This window comes from Corythoichthys intestinalis, chromosome 12 (assembly GCF_030265065.1).
Source record: "Corythoichthys intestinalis isolate RoL2023-P3 chromosome 12, ASM3026506v1, whole genome shotgun sequence".
Lineage (NCBI taxonomy): Eukaryota > Metazoa > Chordata > Actinopteri > Syngnathiformes > Syngnathidae > Corythoichthys > Corythoichthys intestinalis.
Genome location: NC_080406.1, coordinates 43,697,013 through 43,720,864, shown reverse-complemented (window position 1 = coordinate 43,720,864; position 23,852 = coordinate 43,697,013). Strand labels below are relative to the sequence as shown.

At 39.7% G+C, this 23,852-nt stretch overlaps 1 protein-coding gene across 1 annotated transcript in view; it reads right to left on the bottom strand.

Moving 5' to 3' along the window:
* LOC130926795 (anosmin-1-like) overlaps positions 1–19,483 on the bottom strand; it is a 163,446-nt gene extending 143,963 nt beyond the window's left edge. Inside the window, exons 1-2 of the mRNA XM_057852030.1 lie at positions 19,197–19,483; positions 901–948 (exon numbers count right to left, since the gene is read on the bottom strand). Of these exons, the coding sequence (XP_057708013.1) occupies positions 901–948; positions 19,197–19,403 (255 nt within the window). The 5' untranslated portion in view covers positions 19,404–19,483. The remainder of the gene's footprint in view (positions 1–900; positions 949–19,196) is intronic.
* Positions 19,484–23,852: the final 4,369 nt, after the last annotated feature.

Below are 23,852 nucleotides of genomic sequence, written 5' to 3'. Positions count from 1 at the left end.
TCTTTTTGAAAAACTATGTTAAATCTTGTTAATAAATGGCTAATAACAATACATAATCCTCATAATTTCAAAATTACTGTCAACTTAACATATTTATTTCCATTTATTTATTACAAAAACATGGCAAAACATCTATACATGACCTTCTTGTAGTAACTTCTTGAAGTTCCAACTCTCCTGTCACTCTAATGAAGATAAGCAGTATAGAAAATGGATGTTTGACAACTACATTCTTGTAATAACATGTCGAGGGGTGTTCTGTTCCTATGTTTTCACTGCATATATTTTATACACACACCTCAGCAGACAGCAAAGCCGACCAGGAGGACAAAACGCTCCTCAGCAAACTTGTTTTGTTTTGAATTCACTCTGGCCCAACAGCATTGAATTCCGCTTTCACGCTGTGTGAAAAGATGAGCGTCTCTGACAGCTCTAATAGGCATTGTTCGCATTTGCTAAGTTAGACCACGCTGCGCTGGCATAGCTCTCTTAGTATTCTCGCTCGAAACATCTCCGAGGGCCCTGTCAACAGATCCAGACGGGGCTGTCAGCGCCATCTTTTCAAACGAGCTGTCAGCAGCAGCTTTATATCAGACTTCTTAGGGACTGGGGCAAGAAACACAAACAAGCCCCGCGGGGGGGCGGGGGGCCGTGCAGCACAATGCATTCTTATCCACATTCCCAATAACAAGAATCCGAAAAACCCGCCGTAAATTCTTTGGAATCATTTGGAGTCTGAACGATGAAGATTTTTGTTTTGCGTCAAAATGTCTGGGAGTGATACCTACAGGCGTGACTAAACTAGTCTTGCCGTGACTCCTGCACTTTATGTTGTATTATCCCCCCAAGATAATGAGGCACGCACGCGTCGCGTTCATGACAGAAGTAGAACCGCATTACCTTGGAGCACTGCTTGTGATTCTGGCACCACACCAAGGATCCGTTGTTCTGTGGAGAAAAGTAGCACCTGTCATCACACCGCATGGACTTATTAAAAGATTAAAATGCACTCAAAATATAGCTGTCATAATTAACACATTCTTTAAGAAGAGAGTGCCCGAACCGCAGATCGCGTCACCACATAAAGACATACAGTGGTATACAAAAGTATTTGAACCTTTTGGAATTTCTCACATTTCTACATAAAATCACCATCAAATGTGATCTGATCTTTGTCAAAATCACACAGATGGAAAAAACAGTATCTGCTTTAACTAAAACCACCCAAACATTTATAGGTTTTCATATTTTAATGAGGACAGTATGCAAAAAATGACAGAAGGGGGAAAAATAAGTAAGTGAACCATCACATTTAATATTTTGTGGGCCCCCCTTTGGCAGCAATAACTTCAACCAGACACTCACTGTAGCTGCTGACCAGTCTGGCACATCAGTCAGGACTAATCTTGGCCCATTCCTCTCTACAAAACTGCTGTAGTTCAGTCAGGTTATTGAGATGTCTGGCATGAATCGCTGTCTTTGTGTCATGCCACAGCATCTCAATAGGGTTCAAGTCTGGACTTTGACTTGGCCACTCCAGAACTTGTATTTTGTTCCTCTGAAAACACCCAGTTGATTACTTCTGTGTTTTGGATTATTGTCTTGTTACAGCATCCATACTCTTTTTAGCTTCAACAGCAACTGTCTGACAGACGGCCTCAGGTTTTCCGACAAAACATCCTGATAAACTTTTGAATTCATTCTTCTATTAATGATTGTAAGTTGTCCAGGCCCTGAGGCAGCAAAACAGCCCTGAATCATGAGGCTCCCTCCACCATGCTTCACGGTGGGGATGAGGTGTTGATGTTGGTGAGCTGTTTGATTTTTCCTCCACACATAATGCTGTATGTTACAACCAAACAATTCACCTGTGGTTTTATCAGTCCACAAAATATTTTGCCAAAACTTCTGTGTAGTGTCCAAGTGCCTTTTTGTGAACATTAAACAAGCAACAATGTGTTTTTTTAGACAGCAGTGGCTTGTACATATAGTTGATGTGTGCACAGAGATATTAGACAGTGCCAGTGATATCTGTAAGTCTTTAGCAGACACTCTAGGGTTCTTTTTTACCTCTTTGAGTATTCTGCGCTGAACTCTTGGCGTCTTTTTTGGTGGACGGCCACTCCTTGGGAGAGAAGCAACAATCCTAAACCCCTTCCATTTGTAGACAACTTCTCTGACTGGTGTAGAGTGTGTGTATTTGAGCTCTGTATTTTTCTCAGTGTAACAGCTGTCAAGTTTCCCTGCAAATATTTGTTTCGCCAATAAGAGGAGCTGTTGTCTCACTAAGGTTAATTGAAAATTTCAAAGACAAAAAAAAATTGCGTGCATTGTTTTTGTTTTCCTGTTGTGATTGCACAATTCTTGGGACAATATTTTTTTAAAATAATACGTATGTCAACAAGTTAAATTAAAAATGGTGAAATACATCAGTTTATTTACAGTGAGCGCACACCCAATCAGGTCACTTTCTGTTTTCCACTAAGGAAGTAGAGTCCGATGCAGCAAACAACGGTGTAGCATAAGCAGCTACACATCGTCTAAGTTGTTGAAATCAAGCTCTGAATATGCTTCATTAGTCACATCGACTTACGTCTCAGTTGTTGAAATCAAGCTCTGAATATGCTTCATAAGTCACATCGACTTACCTGTTTGTTCAAAAGCAGGTGTGTTTGTGGTTTGAAAGTAAAACAATAGTAAACATCAGTGAGACAAGAAGTCTTGTGTTTCCAATTGTGAACAAGTCGGTATACTCAGTTTACCTTTTTCACCATCCGCCAGCAGTGATGGTAAGTGCAGTATCTTATTTTTTATATTAATTTGTTAATATGACATATAATAAATGTTGTTGGATCATTATTTTGAGATTTAGGGGGTATTTAGGGTTAAGTAAAGGGTTAATTCCGATTTACGCGGAAATTAGGGTTACGTCGCCAGCATAGGAACGGAACTCATTTGTAACCCGGGGACTACCTGTACATACTCATTTAATACCGTGGAGGACAACAGACATCCAATTCATTTGAACTGGTAGGGTTGACCATAATCAATTCTTGCCATTGATTTGAAACCCTGTTCCTGTGACTATGCCAAGCATATGATATTCAAAATACAAAATGCAAATCAAGCCTTTCATAATTTATTACATATTATTCATGAATATGTATTTTTTCCTTTAAAAAAATGACTTTATTTTTGTAAAATTTCTACTCATACACCAGAAAATGCTCTTTTCTACCTCCATACAAAGCCCTCTGACATCTAAATAAGGCCATGCCCTGCTTTAAGCCATAGTCTTTTCTGATCAACTCCCATGCAGCACAGACAAAAGAGGCACTTTAAGTGTCTGTAACTCAAGCAGGAAAGTGGGGTCAGCAAACCAGGCTCCCGCAGGGCTAGCCTCTGGTCAGTTTCAGATCTACGCGGCGACCTCAGCTCTTGTGACGAGCCGTTTGATCTCTCAACAGACGTCCCCGAGGTCAACGAGGCGGGAACTGATGTCAGCACGCCTGCAAGGGCCGCAGATACTAGCCGTTTCTCCCTAATTGTGCTAGAAGTACCACCTTGCGCTCGCAACAGCGGGGCCCAAATGTTGTTCAATGCGTCGAGGGAGGGAGCGCAGGTCATTTCCTGACTTCTATCACTAGCCACGTTTACATGCTGACTTTTATTCATACCGATTCAAATCATTCCGAATGGAAATTTCACATCAGCTGTTTACATGTCACTTCATCTATTCCGATCCAGCGTTTACATGTGTCTGCCTTTATTCCGAAAGGACGTTTGACAACTGCCGTCTGACATGCGCAGATTAATCAAAACAAAGCGTCACGTTGCAAAACATGGAGATCGATCGTCAGATCAGCTGCTGTTTTAACTTTTCGAGTGGAAACAAAACTTCAGAATGACACGCCGTTCATTTAAAAAGTTGTGTGGGTGCGCTGTGCGTGTGCTTGGAAGCCATGTTGCAAGTGACGTTACCTACGTCACCAAGTGACGTCAACACGTCAGTACGGAGCATGTGCAGAAAGAACGCAACCAGACACCATTCCGCTTCCCTGTTTACATGATATAATTTTACTTCTAATCGGTTTGGGAAAAGGAATATTCCACCCCTGTGAAACGGAATGAAATTTCATTCGGTTTGGGCCTGTTCATTCCGAATGAGGTGTTTATATGGAACACATTTATTCGGTTTGAACATCTAAACCGATTGCAATTGGAATATTTGGCTCCATGTAAACGTGGCTACAGTGAGGAATGATGCTGTCACTCAGCTTAACCTTTTTTGCAAGAGACAATTTAAACCGTTTACCGTATTTTTCTAACTAAAAGTCGCACCTGAGTATAAGTCGCACCAGCTATAAAATGCCCAACGAAAAGGAAAAAAAGTTAAAAAACATATATAAATCGCCCCGGAGAATAAGTCGCATTTTTGGGGGAAATTTACTTGATAAAATCCAACACATAGAACAGATATGTCATCTTGAAAGGCAATTTAATATAAAAATACAATAGAGAACAACATGCATGCGAATATACTGTCCTCACCAGGACGCCACGGCTCGGTCCTGGCAATACAGCAAGCTAAACTCCCAAATGACGATGCTGGACGTCCGTATAATTTGCTGACTATTTTGGCTGTCGTTATGACACCATTATTTGAAGAGTGAAACTAAAATAGAAATAATACAAATCAATTTCGTCCTTGATACCAAACAGGTTCGCATCAACGTAAATAAATGATAATTAGCTGCTATTACAGCAATGACACAAACGGTTAGCATGCATTCACTAGCATTAGCACATCATTCAAACAACCAAACAACCGGTTCTAAGTGTCCGATCACGGGTGGAAAACACACAACAACAACAGTAAACATGATACACACAGGCGTTGCCTCTGTAGAGATATTTTACAAGCATAAACAATGAACGTAGGTTTGCAGCTGTGTTTCTCTCTCTCTCTCGCCCACTCGCTCAGACGCTGCGTAGCTGTCTGTCTTCTTCTGGCGTGTGAGCGCTCTTCTTCACGTAAACAAGTGCGAGTGCGCCCCCACTTGGGCGTAAAAGTGCCACAAACTAAAAGCATGTATTTCAATTAAAAAAGTCAATAATTCAATTGAACACACATTACCAAAGGCAGAACGCGAACGTGGACATAGCTATTAAGAGTTATTCAGATAACTATAGCATAAAGAACATTCTAACAAGTTTACCAAACTATCAGTGTCACTCAAAAACACCAAAATAACATGTGAAATGATATCATAATGTGTTAATAATGTCAAACATAAGTTGCTGCTGAATATAAGTGGCACCCCCAGCCAAACTATGAAAAAAACTGCGACTTATAGTCCGAAAAATATGGTAATAAACTTAACTTCATTATAATTAATTTCCATAGAAAGTGCAAGTGCAATTTCTGTAGAAATTGCCTGGTCAGTAAACGCTTACGGGCCTCTTCCTGTTGATTTGGGGTCACTTCCGATTAATTGTGGAGCATTTACGGGTGACTTTGTTGTTTTGGGGGCATTCTGTGTTTTGGGCCCCTTCCTGTTGCATTTTGAGGCCTTTTCGAGTCACTTCCTGTTGATTTTCATACATTTCTGTGTCGTTTTCTGATGATTATGAGGTATTCCAATGAGACTAACTCTGGGTATAGCATCCATTAACTCAAACTTATGTATACAGTATATAGTGATCCCTCGCTACTTCGCACTTCAAACTTCGTGCCCTCAGTCCCTTGCGGATTTTTTTTTCAATTAAAAGAAATAAATAAATACAGATGAGCTGTCCCGAGCCGACCACGCTGTCTCACGTTCGCACCCTCCCCCCTCTCCCTGTTCTTTGCTTTCAGAGAGTGAACTGGAGTTGCTTATTAAAGTAAATGATGATTGACAGACGGTTAATCTTTGATCTTGCCAGAGACTCAACCTTCAAAGCGTCTCATGCGTCAATCATCGTTTAATTTGTTAAACAGTCTCTGTGGCAACTCATTGTGTGTAAGTGAGCAGCTGGAGCGGATTTGAGTAGACACTCAATGAAGCATTTAATATAGACAAGCTTTTTTTTTTTTTTTTTTTACTTTTTTTAAATGGATTGGGCGTCTACTTTTTTTCTTGTCTATAAATAATTCTGTGGGACAGTAACATGTTTAAAACTTAAATAATTATTACATCTAAAGTGCTTAAAAACATTTATTAAAATATATATATACAGTATACAGTATATACATAAAAGTTTTTTTTTAATAATAATTTTGGGAAAAAGCTAAAAAAAAACACACACACAAAAAAACGTGTTATATGTATCTCTTTCCAATGATAGATCTGAATAAACACATTGAACAAAATTTTGGGGCGCAGTTTTTCATTTATCGCGGCGGGTTCTGGTCTCCATCACTGTATTTTAAAATTCATAGTATTTAAATGAGTGCCCTATAAAGGGTTAATTGCATTTGTGTGGTGGGTGCAAAAGAGACTAGAATGGTCAGCTGATGTAGCACATGAAAGAGAAAATAATGAGGGGGAAAAAACATGTTTTCGCCTCAGCAGATGATAAACAAGCACTGTAAGAGGATTTGTGGATGCATACGTTGAATCGATCAGATTAGATTCAGAGCAGAGAGGGTTTTAGGTCACACTTGTGGACACTGATTCCTCCCTCTTATCTCGTGATAGCTGCTCCCCACTAACTCCGAGGTTTTGCATGAGAAAAAAAACTGAGAAGACCAGAGGGATAAGTACGAGGCTTTTTCTGTAGCGACACCCAGTCAAAATAGTTTGGACGTCTAGTCATAGACTTCATAATGATATTGACGGATCACATCCGTCAGACACTACGCCACACCTTCAGGTAGGGGGCCTGCCCACACCAACAGAAAAAGCTCTTTATGGTGATAAGGCGACGCTACAGTGGCTTAAAGACTAGCAGCATATTTGACATGTTAATGTAAAATAAATGCTAACTGCCCGGTTCTTTGCTGTTTTAATAAAGAATCGAGACTGTTTTACATCCGTATCTATAAAGAATTCAGGGATTTACACATTTATTCACAAGAGTTTTCAACCTAAAAGCTCTTTCTAGTGATAAGGCGGCGCCACAGTGGCTTAAAGACTAGAAGCACATTCAACATATTTACGTATAATAAATGCTAACTGCCCGTTTTTTTTTTTTGTTTTTGTTTTTTTTGCTTTTAACTAAGAATCGAGACTGTTTTACGTCCATATCAATAAAGAATTCAGGGATTTAAGCATTGATTCACAAAAATTTTCAACGTATAAAGCTTTTTGTCTGTGTTTCCACTCGGGCAGCTTTGACAGAGATAGGCCCCCTATTAATCGGCCCTGCGTCCCATGTCCCGTCAATATCAATATGAAGTCTATGGTCTAGTGCCGTCACTGCCAACCAAAAGACTGAACTTCTTAAAAACCAGTATGAGTATCTCATCAGAAGTAATTTTGCTGAGAAAAAAAATTAAGAACCAGTTCCCTAAAGTTTAGTTTTGTAAATTTAATGACGTTTTGATCCCAACTTCATTCATGCGATTTATAGGAAAAACACTTCATACAAAAACTATTGATTACTGCAAATGAAGGCAACCTTAAAAACCAAATTTATGTGGTCTTTGCCTCATCTAGGTCTAGCATTGTCTCTAGCTTGGTCTTGTCTCGGTCTTGGTGAGTTTTGGTCTCGTCTTGGTCACAGATGTCTCAGTCTTGGTCTTCAATGAGTCTTGATTCCCATATGCCTTGGTCTTGTCTTGGTCTTGGCTAATGGGTACAATCAGTAGGTGTACAAAGCATCTATTTGGGCTGAGGCACTTATGTTTTTTTCTTGTAGAAATTGCACCCAGAGATTTATGATGGCCATGCCGATATTTGAAGAAAAATCAGTTTTCTGTTACTTTGGTGCCTCAAGGTAACAACTCTAAATCAGCGTGTTGACACCTCATTTAACACCTTGCAGACATATTAGGTTTTGTTCGCACGCGATGCTTGGAACACAATACCTAGTCCAGACAAGTCAGGTGATCATCCTTTCTCCGTGTCGCGAACACAAGGTCATTTGATCTATTGATCAAATAAAAGTCAGCTGCTCTAAACCCAACAGCCTTATCTCCAGGAAAAGACCATGAAAAAAACAGGATGAAAAATTGCAAATTGAACTCATAAAGGACTTTCATTCTGGTTAATAGCCTGAATTGGATGTTGTCGCTCTGAGGCTGTGGGATTCAGCCTGACTCGAGAGGGTCGCCAGGCACAAGGTCTGCTAAAGTTCAATGTCAAGTTCAAAGCCGTTTCCCACAATATAATCCAGAAGACGCAAAAAATCCCATGAGCTCTTTGGAGGGAACTTATCATTAAAGGGTTTTAATTTGACATCCAGTGCCAGTAAGTGCTGAGCTTTTAGAGTCAAGGCTACTGGTCAAACGGCTTCAAAGGAATTTGTGATTGTACAAGCATGTCTCCGGAGAATCTCTTTCTCTCCAAACTGCAGATAAGAATGAAAAATGTATGAGTGAAAGCAGCGAGGAGATGAGAAATCTCCCTTTCATGGGGTAAAAATAAGTACCAGCTTGGCCTGGGCATGCATCAGCTGCTTCCCGGTCCTGTTGTGCATAATAGAATATTCCGTTTGGCCAAGTGTTGATTAAAAAGTGAATTATTCCTCGCCAGTGCATCATTCTGCATGGTAGGGGATGATTAAATCGCTGGGGTCGTCACAAAATTATGAAGAATGATCGATACAAGCGGGTTCAATCCGCTGTTGGTGGCAACCCGTAAATAAGATCTTGACATGTAGACTGCAGGCAGACACCATCGGGGTGATTAATTAGGATGGCCGTGCCTCGCCGCCACCTCCGAAATCATCAATCCTGTTTTTTTTTTTTTTTCTAACGGCTTCCCTCGTCCATCCATTAAACGTTGACGGGGCCGCATCCACGGGATCAAATTTGGTTCTGTGACAGCATCCCTGAAACGGAGAAACTCGGCAGGATGTTGCCCCAGCTGTCCGGAGCCTGACCCTGCCGTGTCAGGAAACGACGGGGAATAATTATAGGTCAGGACTCCATCGCCCTGACTCACCGTGACATTCTTCCGCCGTATGAACATTACGCAGCCGTGACAACTGTCAAAGACCCCAACCAGGGAATGTTTTCCAGATATCCTTGGCTGTGATTTTGGGGTCAAGGAGAAGCGGGCCTGGGTGACTGCGAAACCTGCTGCTTTGTTTCGTGCAAACGGGAACACGGTGGCGCTTGTCAACTGAGACATCAGAACAGGTGGCTAAGGGCGTGTTGCATTGTCTGGACAACTGAGGAACACGGACAAAACCTCTTCAGGATCTATCTTTTGAGAAACACTTGGCTTTTGTTCCCTGCAGGCTTACCGTTTGGATTGAATGACTCAGTTTACATCGGAAGGCCTATATTTGAATAGGAGTTTGGTTCGGAGGTGTTAGACTTCAGATTCTTTGCAGAAGGAAGAACAAAATGACTTCAAAGGGTCCAAGGTGCCCTTTGTCTTCTTCACAGGGGTCCTCAGGCTACACCAAAATAACACACTTAAGGGCACATATGCTGCACCTAAATAAAGAGCACAAACGTTTAAGATTTTAAGGCTTTTGAAGTTGTCGACTAGAGTTGTGAAAAGAAAAAGAAAACATTTGACCGATATCCATACATTATGACAAAAAATACCAAAATATCGATAGCAAACTCCTCAATCCATACAAAACCCGCCAGTAATCCAGGGATAAATCGATGTTTGAGGTATGCGTCAGCTACCACGAGGCTAGGAATCTGTAATCCAAGGCTTCGCATTGTTTTCTTATAGTTAGCAAGTCGCCCGGAGGAAGTAGGGAAAGACTGCAGTCACAGATGAACTTCAAAGTTAAAGCCTGACCAACTACTGCTTCACGTTACGCATGATTTATTTGGTTTACCAACTTTACTGTCTACCTATTACAGTCACCATATGAAATTATATCCTTGAAGAGGTTCACAAATTTTGAGTGACATTTGTGATAAAAATATCCAGATCCTAGAACACGCGCAAAACTAATTAACGGATTCTTGAGTTCTACAGTCCTGCCAAAGCTTCAGACCACATCTCATTCAAATTCCAATACAATCCATGATAAAAGACAAAACTATCCAATAATCCACATGATAGATCAGTCAGTCATGGTTCATACCAAAGAATTTAACATTTTACATGCCTTAAAAAACAGATCAAAAGCTCCATATCAAGTTTCAGTAAATGCCATGCACAATTTTTTAGTAACATCTGTGTTTTAGCATCATGATCATTAATACAGATTTGGAACACAATCAAAAGTCAATCGGTTAGTCCTTAAATCACAGAAATATAGAAACAAAATAGTGAATGTTATCCAGACTCTCTCATGAAAGGTAAAGCACAGATCAAATTTCATTTAACTCAATTAACAAAGTCTGAGTAATCACAAAATTTTCAGAAATAATCCAGAGGCACGTTTCTTAAATTCAATCAGTTTGTCCATTAATGCGACCAAGTAAACAATACCATTTAACTCATTGCCTGACATTGACAGCTCGATACGTCCAATCCATTTTGACAGTCAGTCCTTCCAATTTAAATGAATAGGGTGTCCATTGTTGTCTATAGCTGACAATGAGTTAGATACAATTCCAACTTTTTGATCAACATCTGTGCTTTAATGGTTTAAAGGGACCCTCGGACTTAGAGTTGTAGGCTCTAATAAGCCACAATTGTTCTTTTTTACTGAAATATGTTATTAGAAACACATAAAATATTGCCATTGATTCAAAAATCTATAATATTTAGAACATGTTTTGACCTACAGAGGCCGCCATGTTTTTTGAGCGCAATGGACGCTCAGGGTGATGAACTAGCTTGTCACTGTCACAAACCGGGGGTCGGCAACCCTTGTTTTAATAGCCGAATGCAGCTCTTTAGCGCTGCCCTAGTGGCTCCCTGGAGCATTTTCAAAAATGTTTGAAAATGGTAAAAGATAAATAAAAGAAATAAAAAGAAAAGAAATATATTTTTTGTTTTGAGATGGTTCCCGTAGAAGGGACAAAAATGACACAAACATTCTTAACGTTCTCCAATGCTGTAAAATGTGTAGAATAAATATTAAATTTTAACATTTCTGTCAACGAAGGTTCGGGTCATAGCCTGCGACACATGTTTGTATCAGCAGGGCGGGTTGCCAGGCAGGTGGCTATTGTAAACAAAACGGCAGCCGTGTGATGGGCCATGGATCCGAAAAGGAAAAAGAAAAATAACAGAGGAGAACAGATGATTCAACATTTCTTGGACCAAATCAGTTGCATTCATTGCCAATCTGGAAGGATCTCCTGAATGTTTACTCTGCGGCGAGAAGTTGTCAGTGAGAGAAAAAGGGCGATTGCATTACTTCTGAAGAACTTAGAGGAGCGCAAAAATAGATTTAAGAAGTGGATTGCATCGCCAAACTTCACTACTGCTGCATGTTTTGTTGCAACCCGGGAGATAATAAAGCATGGAAAACCCTAACCCCAACCTTCACAGATGGTGAGTACATGAAGGAGACATTCATCAACATATCAGAACACCTATTTGCAGACTTCAAAAACAAAACTGAGATAATTCAGAAAATCGAAGACATGCCCAGGTAAGGGGCATGTTATGCACGTTCCATTTTGTTGTTTTTCCCAAACCTCAAAATAAAAATGATATCATATTGTAATGAAGTTAAACTTGAGGTGGCATCATACAACAGAGTACTCATGTGGTGCGTTGGATGCACTGCAGGGAAAATAAACATTAAATTGTGAAGGCTTATTATGTATTTTTAGCCACCTCAGTCATTTTGATAGTAGGCTAATATAGCTAATACAGATACATACCTGTACAGTATGTTTTACCTTCATTACAAGGCTTATTAAGGCTTTTCATTTTTTGCGACGAGTACTTACTATTTCTGTTTTTATTGAGTCGCTTGTGACCTTTTGATTGTGTCAAAATACTTTTTGCATGTGTTTCCCTGTCATACTTTTAAACATTGTGTTTTCTTGTGGTAGCATTAAAGCAGATTGATGATCTGTTGACCACATTAGTCACGTAGCGTATTTAAACCACCCTTATTTGATAATACTACGTTTAAGTATATTCCAAAGGCATCTTTAGAATATTCTGTCTGTATGCATCTAAACAAAACAAGCTGAAAGCGTACGGTAGTACTTTGGGTGTCGATTCGCCTCTTGTAGAACGTTTCGCAGGTGTAGCACATTTTGGCAGAACACCGGTTTTGTCATACTCTCGTCTCGTCTCATCCCTTCTTTCCTGTTGAGTTTGCTTTTGCTGCTTGTTTTGTGAAATATCGACAGTGCTGTCATGCTTATTAATGTTCCTCTCGGGTTGATATTGAAAGGGTTGAACAGATGACATGTTTATGTCGCTAGTCATACTCTGGAAGCCCGGCAGCGTAACCCAGGGACGTCACCGCCCTGCGACGTCAACAAAAACGGCGACCTAGTAGTTAAACTAATTTTACAAATTGTATAAAAACGAAAACATCAAGAGGGGTTTTAATATCAAAGGATTTTAACCCATAATTGCGTTTCTTTCTTTTAAGAACTACAAATCTTTCTATCCGTGGATCCCTTTAAAACCCACATTGTGCACACAGAACACCAGAAGGTAATGAATGTGTTCTCAAACCAAACCAAAGTAGATAAATTATTGTACATAATAGATGAGTTTCAGAGAAAAATAATTGTAAAGAAAGTGCAGATCCAGGACTTGATCAGAAGTTAATCAGTTCATCCTGTGGTCTTATCAAAGTGGCGTCAGAACATATCTTAATGAGATCCTTTCACAATTCCCCGAATAATGGTCAAATTTGGGAAAAATACTGCAATTCAGTTTACAGATTTAGAAGACTATCGGCCATAACTACCTTTGTTCCAAACATTCTGATGTTACGGCTTCATCTCCAATAGCCTGTTTGAAGTCTATGGAGGTAGTGTTGTAACACAGAACAGGTCTTTGTCCTGTTTCGATCTTGACTCTCAAAAGTGTTCTGGTCTCGGTTAAGTCTCGGTCTCTAGTATTATGGTCTTGAGTACAAAACTACATGAAGATGTACAGTGCAACTCTTCAAAGAATAGCCCTAGTGGAGGTCTCATCCACCAAAGCCAATTTTATATCTAACACGCAAACAAGAGCTAACAGTTCTTTCCGATGAGCTTTTCTTCTTTTCAATTCAAAATATAAAACATTTAATTTGGAGTGTCAGATTTTTATAGCTTTGACAAGAGCTTCATTGGATCCACCTTGTTTTTAATTTTTGCTTTCCACATGAATTATCAGCTACAATACTGACACTTTCAGACAGCCCACTTAGCGCTTGCTTTCAAACATTTGCCTAATATTTACAGTACGCATGGGTGTTGCCCCTCCGTTGAATATTCCAGGGGGTGACAAACTCCTCTAATGCGTGGAGACTCGTCCATAAATCTGCCTCTTGCGACCGCTATGACATCACTCACTCGTCTACAACTCTGGCAAGCGACAGACAAACTATACTCGAGACTTGATTCTGACATTTGAAACAAAGATTCAGTTTACCACAATAGGAAAAAATTGGTTCTTCACTAACATCTGCAAGTGCTCAATCCTTCGAGTGAAGATGATTCTGAGAATTAAAAACAGATCATGTTAGATATCTCATTCAGATAGAGCAGGGAGCTTAGCACATTTAGCGCTAATTAGGCGCTAGCGTTCAGCAAGAAAGACCTTGGTGGACCTCCAATGAGCTACATTTGCTGGTATTTACTGGGGGCAAAAGGGGCCAAGTGCCATGTGTTTTTGCAGCTGACCAGACCCTCAACAACACCCGACACACACATTTCCACATGAAAGGACTGTGTTGCATATAATTAACACTGGCGTTCTATTTTTAGAGGTGCGCATGGTCCTTTACATATCCTAAATTGCGCTGAATTTTAACCTTCCAAAGACTGAGTTTGGACCATGCTGCCATTGACGGTGATAGACATCCAATGGCGTACTGCACGCATGCTATTTTTAGACCGTGACGTCGCATCGTAAAGCAGAAGTAAAGCGGGAGAGGGACATTATAGACTCGCCCTCGCATAGAAGCAATGTTAAATCTGCTACATTTCTCCGGTAATCTTTCAAAAACGAAGATGCCAATCATACATTGCTTTTTTGGTACTTGTAGAAACGACATTACGACATATGAAGGATGTTTTCTTCATATGTTTCCCGAAACCAAAAAGTCGGAGGTAGAAATTTCCCATTTTTACCTCCGACTTTTTGGTTTCGGGAAACAATTAATTAACTTGCGCGGACTTTTAACGCCAGCTTGGTGAATCAATTCACATTTCATATGCAATAAATATTTTGTTGGGTTGGCATGGTCTTTTAGAGGACAAAGAGGTAAGCCATTTTGATATTTTTAACTTATTTTTTAGCGTGACGTTGTGCCGTGCTGCTTTTGTCTGACAAAGAATGACCTGAAAAGAATTAAACTGGTATGTGACTGCCACTGTTACCTTTTCTGTTGTTAAAAAAAGAAAACAAGCGTAAAGCGTAAGTAAATTATAGAATCAAGATTTGTTTTCAATGAAAAAATTAAAAGTGTTCGTTGGCTGTCACTGAGTAGCATTTGCGATCGCTACACAAAACGTAACAATATAAATTACCCCCAAGAACGGTCAGAGACGTAGGACAACCAGAGGATATAATATATTAGAAAGAGAGGGCTTGTGGTAAAGGATAGCTTGTTGAAACAGGAGAATGTCATTGTCAGTCACGTAAGAAAAAGGTGTCGATAAAAAAGCTAAGGGTATGCTAACGTCGGTTCATTTTTTTTTGTCTTTTCCAGCCCTCGACACTTAAGCCATCTCTTTAACTGAACATTTTTATGTTCTTCCACATCTTTGCAAGTGAATTTGGCACCAGGGACATCATTTTCGGAGAGAATTTGTAGGTTTAGTTCTGTAAACATCTCCTTCGTACACGATTTCCATTTATTTCCTATTGGGGACAAACGGTGGCATGTCCTCCCTTAGCAACAGTAGCTAACGTCATGAATATTATTGAGCGGAAATGACGTGTTGCTTGCGGTACGCCATTTGTTTGAACTGGGATGGTTAACGGTGAATGATCATGTTTTCGTGCCATCGACAGTGATGGATGTCCAATTCATTTTGACTGGGAGGACTATCAGCGATAATTCATCTTTGAATTGATTGGATGTCTATTGCTGTCAATGGCAGCTAATAAATTAAGTAGTTTTACACTTGCTGGATCTGCCAGATGACTCAAAGTTGTAGTTTTTAAGATAGACAGTGAGAAACTTTTCTCTCGTTCCTTGACTAATGAGTCAAACAAGACTTTTGAAAGCAAACCTTGAAGTGACAGTTTCTGAAGTTAAGAGTTTATTAATAAGTCATTAAACAAGTTTTGGTAAAATACACAAATTGCCTCTAAAGGGCCTCATATCTCACTTTTTAACAATGATAGTGAAGTGCTGCCTCGACTTAGAAATTCAATTCATTTTGTGACTGCGCCCTTAAATCTATCACTTGCATGTCAAATTATCTCTCCTCCATTAAAATGAATGAACTAAAGAAGATTGAAAAACACCATTAATCCAATGAGAAACACCATTTATCCATTCAAGCCTCCCAAAACAGACTATCTAAAAAATGTTTTATTCAAATAACTTTTTTTTTTTTTTTTTTAATATGTGGAACAATAATACCACAAAACTGCTGCTCAGTTATAAACGGCATATATTTTTTTTTATTTAGATATCATCGCAAACATGGTCAAAATAGCTGGAAAACATACAACCGGGGTATTTTGTTTTAGCTGTTTTCCTAACAAACACAATTTTACGAGCCATACATTGAAATGAAAATTTCTGAGGTTAAGGTTTACAAGTCATTTTACAGTTATTGGAAAAGGGTCTTGATAAAGTACACACATTGCAACTCATATCTCATTTGATGGGGAGCAAATAGCCTCTACTTTTGTTGGAACGACTCACAAATTTCTGCTCGGCAATCAAAGGGAAAACAATCGTCTGAATGGCAACTCGCATCTAAAAGAAACTTGTTAATCAAGGTACCATTCTCTACTTAAAATTTATGGTTGAGAACAGATTGACCCCATTTCCAAATCGGAAGTGGCCCAGCATCCTGGAATGGCCGTTATACGACCCCAAGAGATTCCACTGTGGAATATTTGCAGTGCACCGAGGGAAGATTCTCCATCAGCCATCCGAGCCAGCTGGTGGCTGAGTTAATGTCATAACTTTGCGAACCCATAGCAGCCATAAAAAAATAAATAAATACTTGGACAATCCCACTAACAAATTCTTGACATTTCTTGCCAAGTCGCACATTAATAAGAAACACAGTGTCGTCTAGATGTGTTTTTCTCTCTCTGCTCATTACTCAAAGGATTCCTTTACTCCACATGTATATTATCCCGCATTTAGAAGCACCGACACTTGTCCAATTAGCGCTTTCAAAGTGACACCGAGACAAAAGCGGTGACCTCTTGATTAATCGAGCCTCGTTACAAACTCGCACGGGTCCAGCGACGCTTTCCCGACAAAGGCCGTCTCCGGCGGGGGCCTTGCAAATGCAAATGTGGCCGGCGGAAAGAAGAGGCCGACCCGGCCCGGCCCACAGACAGCTGAAGGATAAGCGCCGGTTTCTTTTCTCCAGTGAGTCCGCCGGAGTGTGAAAAACAACTTGTGACACCTCGCAATGACTCATGCGCACAACACGGCTACTTTACAGCGCCGTCCCACCACGGGGGCAGCATGCTAGTGACAGCATCCCCCCTATGAATATACAAGATGAGTTTTTGGTTGCTTCAGTGAGAGCAGTGTTGTGTTGATAGAAATAAAATAAGACAAGCAGCCGTTGGATTTTGCTTGAAGAGAAACAGTTTCTCACTGTGGGTTGCCAACTGGCATGCCACAAAGGATTATTTTGATACTCGACTATTCACCGATTATTATTGACTCATTGGCTTATGTATTAATGGTGTTTTACTTGTATAGCGCCTTTTCACCTTTCAAGGCCCTCAAAGCGCTTTACACTACACTCCATCCACCTACTGGTGACGCAGCACCAGGACCAACTTGGGGTTCAGTATCTTGCTCAAGGATACTTCGACGAGTTCATCAGGGTGGAGAATCGAACCCACGACCTCTGGGTTGGGGGGATAATTACAGCTACAACTGAGCCACACTACCCCAGATCACATGTTGTTTACTGTACAATTGCCGTGGGGTTTACATTTTAGCCGGAAATGTGTATTGGAACCAAAAGTATGCAATGAGAAAAATTGTATGTTGAATATGATGCAATTTGTATATATGCATCATTGTTCCAAAAATAAGAATATTTACTATAAAGAGGCTAAAAAAAAGATTTGAACAAGTTTCAGGTCAACATTGTCTCTGAATGTCTCAATTGACTATAAATACTCAAAACTCGTTGCCTGCCAATGACAACTCTAGACATCCAGTTCAATTAAACTGGGAGGACTGGCTGTGATTGCTAATGTTACAGTGTCGTCCCTCCCAGTCCAAATGGATTGGACGCATAGCGCTGCCACTGGCAGGCAATGAGCTAACAAGGAAGGGACCCGAAACGTATATATGTTGTGATGTCAGCGATGTTCTCTTTAAGTCTGTTGCTGTCATAAATGCCGTTAGACATGCAATACGTTTTGACTGGGAGAGGCTGGCAGAGAATGACCGCTACCAACCCTCCCAGTCAAAATGGATTGGACGCCTAACACCATCAATGGCAGCCAGTATGACTATTTGATTATGCATGAGTTGTCGATTAATCATAGCAGCCCTAGTTGCCAATTGGTGTTCTCATCAAGTGAGCACACAAAATCTTCACAAAGAACTTTCTCATGGATTCAAATCTCTTGCGTTCATTCCCAATTATTTGTGTGCAACACGTCTACATTTTGGAAAACAAAAATATGCCTCGAGCAGGAAAATCACATATAAAGTAGAAGAACTTAAAACGTAAAAATCTAATTACTTGCCAATTTAACATAGTCACTGAAAACCAAGTATCTCCAAATGATTGCTGCATGCCAGCCCCCCGATGGCATTGAATGGGTTGAGAAATTCTAATTCCTAAGTAAGAATGCTAGCCACATTAGCATACAGCCACTACAATATTTAATAATAACAATAATAAAGCATCGCATCCAACTATAAAATGCAAAAATCTGTGAAGAATTGAAGCCCATGATAATGAATTGAGAAAACAATATACTGATTTTTTTTTTAAAACAATTTTTGGGTAAAACAGCAGAGATAAACCAGCTGTGTTTTTCACAAATTGGTTCCTCGAAGAAAGAAAAAAATTAAGGATATTCGGTGAATCTTTGGTTCATCAACCAATCCACTATATCTTAAAGTTTTTAGTTTAATCTTTCTATCCAGAAATAAACTTAAGTTCATCCATACACCAATGTAAACAGCACTGCATGAAAATTTTTACAGTATTTGGGGTTTCTCAATAAATATCTCAATATACTAGTAATAGCAAGTGTGGTGCATTTTCTTGAGTGTTGTTGTTGGTAAATTCCGTTTTTTAGCTGAGAAAATTCAAGCAACGTTTGACAGAACTTCATTTGTATGTCATATTAACGTTTAGAGAGGGTTATAGCCAGTGGGGGGGGGGGGGGGGGGGGGGGTTGGCAGGATATTAACGTGAGAAATGACTTTAGTCCCTTTAAAGTCAGAATCCTAACTTGTCAAAATTTTGACTTCATTCTCAGAATTCTCACTTCCGTAGACTTTCCAAAAGTGCATCCAAAATGTTGATATGGCATAATAGTTTCCCAAATTAGTGAAAACTATAAAGAAAGCTGGCTTGTGATTGGCTGGCGACTAATTCTATAGGTGTCTCACACCTCATTCCCAAAATCAACTGGGATGAAGTTCATCTCACTCAAATGAGGTGGGAATGATAGAAATTAAGGAATTTTGTGACTAGTCATATAGACGTACTGTACACTTGATATTGAAAGTGATTTTAATTCATTTATGTATTGATTAGAATCCGAGTGACCCACATCCAATAGCTTGGCAAATGGAATGTTTCAACTTTGCACGAGTACCTGAGAGTGCTTGAAGAAGGCGGAGATGCGCGTGATGTGCAGGCTCAGGCATCGCGAGGCACACCGGGCTCGGTAGACGCTGGTGGCCGCCGTAGCCGCGAGGGAGTCGTCCTGCCTCCGGGCCCCCACTCCGCCGCTCCGCGTGCTCGCCAGCGCCGTAATCCACACGCACAGGGCCGCGCACGCTCGCAGCCTCCCGGGGAACATGCTGGTGCCGATCCGATGTCCGCTCCGCTCTAGTGCTCGTTCGCAATTCCTCTGCGGTTCGTGCAGTACTGACGCGCGAGCCTTGCAGCCGGGAAACTAAAAAGAGAAACTTCAATTTACACGCTGGGGAGGGAAGGACGAACAGGAGAGGAGAGTGCAAGGGGCGGGGTCAAACGCAGGCCTAGCTCGTTATTGGTCGAACGGTAGATGATTGACAAGCAGGTGGACTACGAGTTGATAGATCGTTGCGAGTGCCCTGGTTTTGACTGTTGCTTTACAGTACAGTAGTTTAATTCATTCACTGCCATTGACAGTGATAGACTTCCAATCCATTTGGACATGGAATGGTTGGCATCAATGAAGATGCAATATTATCTAAAAAAAAAAAAAAAAAAAGTCCTATTTCTACAGAAATCAATGGTTAAAGAAAAAACTTTAACAAACTGACATTTGTAATTAAATGAGAAAACCTGTAATGATTATAACTGTAAAAAGGCAACATTAAGGGGAACAAAAACTATTCTAAGAGTCTGAAAGTGACAGTTTTACAACAACAAAGTCATATTCCTAAAACAATGGAGAAAGAGTAACTATAAAACTATAACTACCATATAACTAAAAAAAAAAAAAAAAAAAAAACTACAATTTTACAAAAGTCATATTCCAAAAAGAGATTTTTTTTTTTTTTAATGATTTCAACATGTTACAATAACAAGAACGTTTTTAGTACAAATTTGAAAATTTACAAGGACATATAAAGTCAGAAATTTACAATATTAGGGAAATAAGAGGCATATTCCACATTAAACGAAAAGTAAAGTGCCACTGAGGACAAAGTTGTACTAATACAAGTCAAACAAACAAGTTGTATTGTTGTTGTTGTTATTGTTGTTGTGTTTAACAGCGACATGAAAATAATGTTTATATATTGAGAGAATTAGGAAGTTTGACATATTTACAACAACATGCCATGTCATAGAATAGTAACATTTGCCCTTTTTAGACAATTAAGTCATCCTTACACAAGGAAATAAGTCCAGGTGAAAAATAAAACATAATACAAGAGCTGCAATACTAAGAAAAAGTCATCTGTAACCATGAATCCTTAAAATTGCTATACTGTTGTACAAGCCAAAATCGCAAAAAAGGCATTCCTTATACAAGAATAAACTTGTACTTGGGGGGTTGCAATATAACAAGTAAATGTTCGTACAAGGCGATCCAAACTATGATTCCAATAAAGCTGTAGACTAGACTTGGACAATGTTTAGAAATAAAAATCCAGATTTTATGGTCAACTATAAAATGGTCAACTATAATACGACTGGCTGAATATATTGCAGTTCTCAACTGCAGCTCATTTTTTTGACGTTCCCACATTAAAATGACAATCTCACCTTATTTTTTCCCCTGAAAAAAATACAACAGCAAGACACCCTACTTTATATTTTTCCGTTTTCCATCATAATGCCTTCATTATTTCACAACGCACAACAGGTGAGCCTTACTGCCATCTACTGTTGACACACAACACAAAAAAATAAGCGCCTTCACATATGGATGCTCTCAGCTTTCCCAACATCGTAGGGAAGCCCTCTCTTCCTCTTTATGTGTTTTCCAATGGCGCATGGAAAACCATTAAAAATCATCCCCGTCGATTAAAATTCCTCAAGATGGACTCCCGACTCCTGGCATCTGTTCATCGCCTAAGGGACGGAGAGCCCGCGTTGGAAAAGCTCGGAAAAATGCCGTCTAATTTATTAGAGGTGTTTAATTAGGAAGTTTACGAGACACAAACTTCCTAAATGAGGTTTATAGGGAAATACCCCGTCATTAGACGGCATTGACGGCAATAGATGTCATATCCATTCCAAGCAGGAGTCAAATTCCATTCAAATGGATTGGACGTCTATCACTGTCAATAGCATTAAACATGATCGTTCAATGCTAGTTCTTCTGGTTCAAATGAACATATAAGCTTGAAAACAATTTCACAGTCACAGAACTACCAGCAGATGGCAGCCATGCATAATTTAAGCCCAATTAAAATCCTAATGAGAGGGTTTAAAAAAAAAAAAAGCCGCATTTTGATAATGTCTATTGCTTATTATTTAACCCTTTATCAGGAGAGGGACCATTTTTGGAATTAAAAGAAAACACTGTTCTTGATACACTATTATTAATAATTAATGCATTTTCTAGGGAAATTGTGTAGAAATGCTTTAATGCTGGTCGGGTAACTCGTGTAGGTCAATTTCGGGATCACGTCTTGTTGATTTTGGGGCATTTCTGAATCACGTTCTGTTGTTTGGTGGCATTTCTAAGTCACTTACTATTCATACAGGGTCACTTAAGCCCCTTTCACATATACCTGAACACGGTTAAAATCCCGGGATTTAAACAGGTAGCCCTTGTGTGTGCAAGCAATTTCCCGGGTCGACTGACACGGAGATTATGTGTTTATTACTCATTTAACGGGTTGCATCTTAGTATAATAGCCGGGACTTTCCCGGGAAGCGGTGTGTGTGAAAGCAAGCATTAAATTCTCGGGTCACAGCACGATGGCTGATGACGTAAATATCATGACAGGCCGGTCATTCCCTCTTTATTTGCAGTAAGATGAAACGTGATGAACAAACATTGCAAACATGGCAAACTGGAAATAGCAAACTTAAACTGATAAAACATTAAATGAAACTGCTACTGGATCGTAGAGCCGATGAAGAGAGTCCATCGTCCATCTTTGGAAATGTGTGGTTTATTTTGTTGTCGATGTTAGGGTCTGCAAATGCAGAAACAAGGTTGTACCTCAAAGCACAAAACAGCGGAGGGATCCATTCAAGGGTTTATTAAATACAAACAAAAATACACGCGATCGCGGAAGAGGGAGAATAACACAATGGGTCTGTAACATTAGCTCGATGGGGATCAATAATACTAACCAAAGCGATAGGCGGAGAGCCGATAAGACAAAAAAACGAACACACTCAAATACCAGCACAACGTAGGGGATTTCAAAACAGGGCCAGCAGACGAACAAGCTAGCAAATGCAAGAAATTCCAGAGTACAAGGTGTCTCTTGGATCGCCTGGACTTAAATGCAGTCTTGACGAGCGTGAATTAGCTGCATGTACAACATCAGGAACGGTCCCACAACCGGCTCTCTAACAAAACACGATCTGACCAACAGAATGTGTCAGCCGATGCAGACCAAAAGTGGCGTAATGTTTTAATTTTGGCGTTTTAAAATTGCGCCAGCAGCCCTTCCCGCACAGAGAGCGCCGAGTTGGCAACACGGGACAAGTCTGTGAAAGTGTCCTACCTGCATCATTCCTGAGGTATCTCTCCATGTGTGAAAGTAATGATGCGAGTAAATCCCGCTTCAGCTTGCACGGGAATTTACCGGGATATGTGTGTGAAAGGGGCTTTACTGATTATTTCTGGGGAGGGAGGTGCATTTTGAGGTGAATTCTGGTGCATTTATGGGTCACTTACTATTGATCTGGAGGCATTTTTTAGGTCACTTCCTATTGATATTACCTCACTCCTTGATTATATTGGGTCACTTCCTGTTGACTTGAAAACATTTCTAGTTTACATATACTTGACGTCGGGTCACTTCCTGTTGATTTTAAGGCATTTCAAGGTTACTTACGCTTGATATCGGGTCACTTCCTGTTGATTTGGGGTATTTCTAGGTCATATCCTGTTGATTTGTTGAATTTAAAATGAGTAATAATAAATGAATAAACTGTAGTTATTGCCTTGAATACCCTAAGGTTGTTTTTTAATGTCATTGTAATTTAATGAGTGCTCTCTAAAAGATTCAGAACTGAAAAAAGAATGAATGAAATAAGTCCATTCTTTCCATTTCGGTAGATTCGGGGTGTGTGAATGTACTGTAACACGACTGTTTTTCCGAACATAATTATAGAAATCCCAAAAACGAGACGTTAGCGTCGTTTTTTTTCCAGGTGGTCCGAGACTAACAGTGGAACTTTGGAGAGCGAAAAAACCCTCACGACTCTTAAAAGCATTTAAACACGGAAGTCTGTGTACCTTAAAAGCTGCATAATGGCTTAATTTGTTGCCTTATTACAGCCATGTGTGCTCAGGGGGGTTTATAGCGCATGCTGTCTGTGTGCGGTCCTCCAGGTACTGGTTGGGCGATCTGGCAAATATATATAGATATATATATTAGGGCTGTCAAACGATTAAAATTTTTAATCGAGTTAATTACAGCTTAAAAATTAATTAATCGTAATTAATCGCAATTAATCGCAATTCAAACCATCTCTAAAATATGCCATATTTTTCTGTAAATTATTGTTGGGATGGAAAGATAAGACACATGACGGATATATACATACAACATACTGTACATAAGTACTGCATTTGTTTATTGTAACAATAAATCCACAAATGCCATTATTAACATTCTTTCTGTTA